At 50.5% G+C, this 6,000-nt stretch overlaps 1 protein-coding gene across 3 annotated transcripts in view; it reads left to right on the forward strand.

Annotated features, from left to right (window-relative positions):
- Window positions 1–5,421, forward strand: part of LOC136975639 (uncharacterized) — a 247,966-nt gene extending 242,545 nt beyond the window's left edge. For all 3 annotated transcript variants that reach the window (XM_067270713.1, XM_067270715.1, XM_067270714.1), the window contains 2 exons: window positions 3,575–3,660; window positions 4,645–5,421. In XM_067270713.1, coding sequence (XP_067126814.1) covers window positions 3,575–3,660; window positions 4,645–5,224 — 666 coding nt within the window. In that variant the 3' untranslated portion in view covers window positions 5,225–5,421. The remainder of the gene's footprint in view (window positions 1–3,574; window positions 3,661–4,644) is intronic.
- Window positions 5,422–6,000: the final 579 nt, after the last annotated feature.

Here is a 6,000-nt window from a genome sequence, read left to right on the forward strand (position 1 = left end):
TTTAACAGAATAAAAATTAATCGAGCTAATTCAGTCTTATGAATGCCTGTGGGATTTTAATTCTTAGTTTTATCGAAGAAAGGATAAAAGAGCGCAGGCATGACGTGAGATAAGTGAAAGTCTTGGCATTGGTCGTAAATGCCATTTTAAGATTTCTGGATATAAAATGTTGGTTGTTTTCAGTTTGGTAACGATAATACTGTTTTAAATATGGCTAAACTCACGAAAGAAGTCAAAAACAAGCTGCTGAAATGTTATTGGTTTATTATAGGGTCACGTGTTTCCAAGTTACAACGCCAGCGAACAATGTGTGACGCGCATGACTTGCGCTTGTCGCAGTTGCGGTCGCCTTCTCGTGCTCCGTTCCTCCCGTAAAATTCGAGTCTGGGCTGCTTTTCCGACAATTCGCCCGTGGCGCTTCCTTTTCTTTTTTGCAGGGAGTGTTTTTTACCGGGCCGAAATTCCTTCCCGGTTTGCCCCGACCATTCGACTCCTTTCGACTCGAATTCGTCGTCTCGGAAACCGTCCGGGTAAAACGGGAAATCGTGTTGATATTAAGCAGGATGCACACATGCGGCATGGCAGGGAAAAGCGGCAGAATGACGTCACTTTTTTCGCCGCAGAAGTCGATTTTGTGCCGCTTTTCTCGTGCCGCAAAAGTTGGTTCAATTTCGTCTTTTGCGGCGACTACCGCCAAGACGTGTTTCTATCAGCCAATTACAGTTCGTCTGGTAGTCGCGTGAGAAAATATAATCACTTGGTGTTTTACAGTAATGTCGGAAAATTCGACGCGGTTAACCGAGATAACAAGTTTCAGAATAAAGAGGAAAGGATAATAAATTTAACACAAATTCTACACAAATAATCATATATAATTTAATTCAAAGAACAAAACAATCGAATCTTACTCGAAATAGTATTCTTTATCGAGAGATCTTAATCGAGGAATAAGCGTATTTTGTACACCAGTTCTTTCTCGATCCAAGAAAATATCTCTAATCCAAAATCTTCGTTCGAATCTTCGATAAAATCTTCTAGTTAAATAAAGCAAGCCGTACAAAACAAAATTTGTAAACACATGGATAGTGGCAGTGTCGGTATCGTTCGCCATCTTCAGTACTGAACGCATGCGCCGAAATGTAAGCCGAATCCCGCTTGTTTGGTTGTGCTGCCGCGCGGCAAAGATGCGTTTGCGACATCGCTTTTCCTTGCCGCGCCGCACGTGTGCATCCTCCGTTAGAAATGCGCGCGTTAGGCTGGTCGACCAAAAAATCGCCGCTTTCCTCCCACTTCTGGGCCACTTTCGAATCTGCGCGCCGCGCGTTTTGGCGCACGGGACCAGACCGTCCGGCCAAATCAGTGTGGATATCCTTTTAATAATCGGCCATCGGTGGCTGACGCTTCTTAATGCAGTGGCCACGCCAGGCGATAAAAGTATCCGTAAGAGAGTTTCGCGCGGACGAAATCTTGCGGCTTCCGGCGAAGACTAACAAACAATAAGAAGGTAGCCCGGAGATATGGTGATAACCGCAAGGCTTATGAAATGCGCCGAAAGATAAAGGATGTGGCCGGTTTTCGGGGAAAAAGAATAACGACGATCGACGGGACGGTGACGAAATTGCCGTGCTATAAATATTTCCAAAAAAAACGAAAAAGCAGCTGGACGAGACTGTATTTACACACGTCCGGAACCTGTTCCCTAAAGACAACGTACAAGTTACGGTAGATCCATTTAACGAGATAAACGACACCGGCCGAAATCGCAGGCCCGGATTGATCGCCGTGGTGGGTGGCCGCGTGGTAAAATACGATAAATTTACCACGTATTGCATCCGCAATGGGCCCAGCCGGTCGTAATCCCATTTACTATCGGCCACAAAATGTGCACCGTCCGTCTGACCGGAATATAGTCCGTAAAGTTTCGAAATGGTTTGGGTGATAAATGGAAGAGAGAAAGGAAAGCGTAATTTTACTTCTGAAACACGGGCGTGGATAAGCCGAGTGGAAAGTAAAGGAAAAAACGACAATAGAAGGGAGGATAGATCCAACTATTACTTCTGCAGAAAAAGATAATTGTCTGCGATTAATTTGCCAACAAGCCAATAGTGTTAGTAAGGTAGGCGGAAGTGTCGACCAAACTCGACGTAAAGGCAAAGGTTGCGGAAGCGTTTGGAAGAAAGGTCGGTAAAATTTGCGGGCCGGAGGCGTACGCCCATCCAAACCAGGTTTTGGTGGTTGGATTAAACTAAAATTTGTTTTCTCGACGGTCGATTGTATGGGATTAATTCTGTCGATAAACCAGGTAAACGATACATTTTCGAGGGACGGTCGAAATTTTTTAAGAATATTTGCCAGAATGACGAATATACGCCGAGTAGAACGGCCAGCCGCCGCTCTACAAAAGAACTAGGTCCATCCTCTACGTCCGTTTCGCCGAGTCATTACGGACGATAGAAAAGACGGGCCAAGTTGTAAAGTGGCAGATGCGACTAAGGAAGTAGAGGAAAGAGCGGAATCCGACAACTCGCTCGTCTCTACTCTTCGTCGGGCATTAGGATCGCTTTTTACGGAAAGCGCGACGACCGAGATGTCAAAATTAACGTAGTTAGAACAAAGGACGTAAAACACGATGTAATCGGACTTACCGGACGAGTAAGGGTGCCGGCCGGGAAAGTCCGGAATCCGCCACGGAATGGTAAAACCGACAATCGAACGGAAATCAGGTCGAAAGCAGAGTTAAAAATTATTTAACTTCTTTGTTTACGCACCGCAGCCGATAAAAACGCGTAGTCGCGCGTAATTCGATTACGGAAAGGGCAGAAAGTATAGCCAAGAGAACAAGAATCGATTTAGAAGTTAGAAAATATAACGACAAAAAACGAAAAGAATTTAAGGATAAATCATTTAAAAACCGTACGGACGGCCATCGGCCTGAAGTCCGGAACCAACGACGGAAACGTTTAATATACCGCACCCAGATCTTAAAATGGAAATGAAGCGGAGCGGAAAGGGCAGATGGGTTACGGAACCCATGGGGGTGGGACATTTTCGCCTAACGTTCGATTCAGTCAAGTTAAAAGATAAACGTGACTTAAATTAAACTCTACGTTTCGGTTGTGTTATGTGGAGCCCGGGCTTGAATAACCTCGACGTAATAGGTAACGGAAAAGGTCGATACGCCAGTTTGCTAATAGCCGGGAAGAGCAGCCAGACAAGATTTACCCGCCACCAAAGACCGACCGGGACAAAAACGTACGACGGATGCCAAAGGGGACCAGATCCGTCTCGCCCGCCGTACGGCAAATAACGTGGGATTTCGGTGGAAGGTGGCACTTCGGACCCGTAACGGCGGGACGGAAAAAGACCGGGCGGGAGTAAATTGGCCAAAGGTGGCCAATTTACGGCGCGTCAGAAACCGTGGTGGTTATCGGCAGTAAACCCACCGAGCTCCGCATTTTATTTTAAAACTCTTCGGGCCGTCGATGCAATTCCATTTCTCCTTTGCCTTGGGCGGAATGGCGCGGACAAAATGAGTTTTCTCCGGGTTAAAGAGCGGCGCTTGCTTTTCTTTCAGACCGCTTTGGCTGGCGAAGACCGTGGGCCTTGCGACCGAGAGGAGGCTTCCGTCTACGACGCCTATCTTCAACGGCTGCTGATCAGGTAGGCCCGACACTTCTCTTCCCTTTCTAAACTACGCTTCCGTCCGGAAAAGTACCGCTCCCGCCGCTTAGCGTATAATCTCCGCTTTACTTTCCGTCGCCAGTTTGCGCGGGGACCGACCTCGGCTCCCCGATCGCCCGCTCGTATTTCTCCGCGCCCAATTTCCTTTTTCCGGGTGGCGGCCGCACCTCCCATGCCGCCTTCTTACCGGACTTCCCGCCGCGGAAGAAAACCGCCGTTTACCTCTTCGGCCGGGAAGATGGGCTGGAGATTCGAAAATGTATTATTTGAGGAAATTCGTAAATTCGTCGACCGAGCGGCGGCGTAACGATTTACACCGGTAATCGTTTAATTAAAACTAGTGGCCGTCGGGTGACATTTTGCGGCCCCACCCGGAACGACGATTATATTGTCCGTCCGCGCCGGCCGGGAACCATAAATTATTCCGTCCTAACGTTAACCTAAACCGGTAAAAAAGATGCTAAAAAAAGCAGCGGTGGAGATTACGCCGCCCTCTCAAATTCATGCTATCACCGCATGCTGCATTTACCGTAACCTACTTCTTTTTCACTAAATAACTATGGCTACCTTCGGCCTTCCTAGAAAGTTTAAACTACGTACGAGTTACAATTTACCAATTACTCTCGAATATTTTCTACGCCAAGAAATTTTCCACCGTTACTTACGGTCAAACCGTTTACCCACGTCTTAAATCCTTCCTTCACTGTCGTTCTGGTTCTTTTATTCACCGGGCTACATTACCGTTAAATTATCGTCTCGACCTTGGTTAAAACGTAAAAAAAAACGCACCTTCGGAAAAAAGAAAATTTCTCCGTCGTTCGAAAACCCCACGCTTTCGTCCTAATCCCTTCGAGCGCTACCGAGAGGGGCGCGCCAGTCATCTTTCCATCGGGTCGACGGAAGCGGTTTGGCTTTCGGGGAGACCGAAGGACAGACGATTTCTCAAAGATTTTTTTTTTCCAGACAAAGGAGAGAAAGAGAGGAACTGGAGAGACGCCACAGGAGGGAACTCGAGTCCTTTCGACGAGAGCGACGCGCCGAAGAACTCGACGCCCGATCCCTTCCCGAACCTCCGCCGGGATGCTCCGCCTCCCACGCCCGTCCCCGGGCTTCCCGGCCCGATCGTCTGACCTTCGAAACCTCTTCCGGCTCCATCCTTTCCGTCGGCGGCCGCGCCTCCGCTCCGGCAGCGGAAGGAGCGGGCGGCCCGTGGGAGGTCGATCCCCCCGCCTCCTCCGCTCGGCCCGGCAACGCCACCCTGACCGAAGACCTGCTCCGGTTGGTGCGGGGCCTGGGAGCCGGAACAGATCCCGCTCCCGGGGACGGAGGGCGGGGCGTCACCCTGGACCAGATGAAGGAGATGCGACTGACGGAGACGTCGCCCCGGAGCCTCTTCTCTCCCTCCTCCCCCTCGGCCGGAAGTCGTCCCTTCCGCCCGCCGGGTGCCCGAAGCGAGGGGGCGGCCGTCAGCTGGAGCACCACCGATCGACCTTACGTGGCCTCTTCCGCCTCCTTCCGCTTTCCCGCCCGCCGCGGGCGGTGACCGTCTTCCGGCGGCCGGGGGCGGGGGGAGGCGGGGCCTCCGCCGTTCCCGGTCCGAAAAGGAGGAGCGCGGCCGTCGGACCTCCCCCTCCGGCGGCCTCCCCGGACCTGTCCGCGCTCTTGTCGGACGTTTTTTTCTCGCGCGGAGGCGACGCGGCCTCCTCCGACGGTTGGCTCAATAAAGTCTTTGCTTACGTAGTCCGAGTCCGACTCTTCCTTTCTCGCTCTTTTTCTTTCTCCCGTCGCGGCCACCGGCGGGTCGGAAGGGTCCTTTCCGCTGGCGGGTGAAGCGCGATTTACATTGGATGCCAAGGCGAAAGCGAAGAGAGCCAAGCGAATTTCGTTGGGGCGGTGATCGTTGTGTCTATTTCTCCTTTCTCACTTTTGCGTTTTAAAACATCCGATATACACTGCAGTTACCAGGTTAACTTCTTTTTGTTTACCGTGTTGTCGGGCTTATCGAAATTAAATTATATACCTGTATTATTTTCAATACCGATCTCTTTCTTATGCTGCCGGTCGAGACGAAAACGTTTTCGTCATTGGCTGGCGCTCGCCAACGCGCCTAGCTGTCGCGCACTCCCATTGGCCGACATGAAAATTTTTAACTCTTCGTCAGGTTACGTACTCTGATGCTTCGTTGTTCGCTCTCGTCGCTGTGTTACGCTTCGCCTTCAATGTAAATTGCGCTCCACGATAACGTCGGAGGCATCGGAGTGGCGCGGCACGCGTCGCACGCGGTTAGATGCCCTCCGGGACGTTTCCGACGGAGTCGTC

The sequence above is a fragment of the Centruroides vittatus genome, unplaced genomic scaffold, assembly GCF_030686945.1.
Source record: "Centruroides vittatus isolate TY-2023 unplaced genomic scaffold, ASM3068694v2 contig_377, whole genome shotgun sequence".
Lineage (NCBI taxonomy): Eukaryota > Metazoa > Arthropoda > Arachnida > Scorpiones > Buthidae > Centruroides > Centruroides vittatus.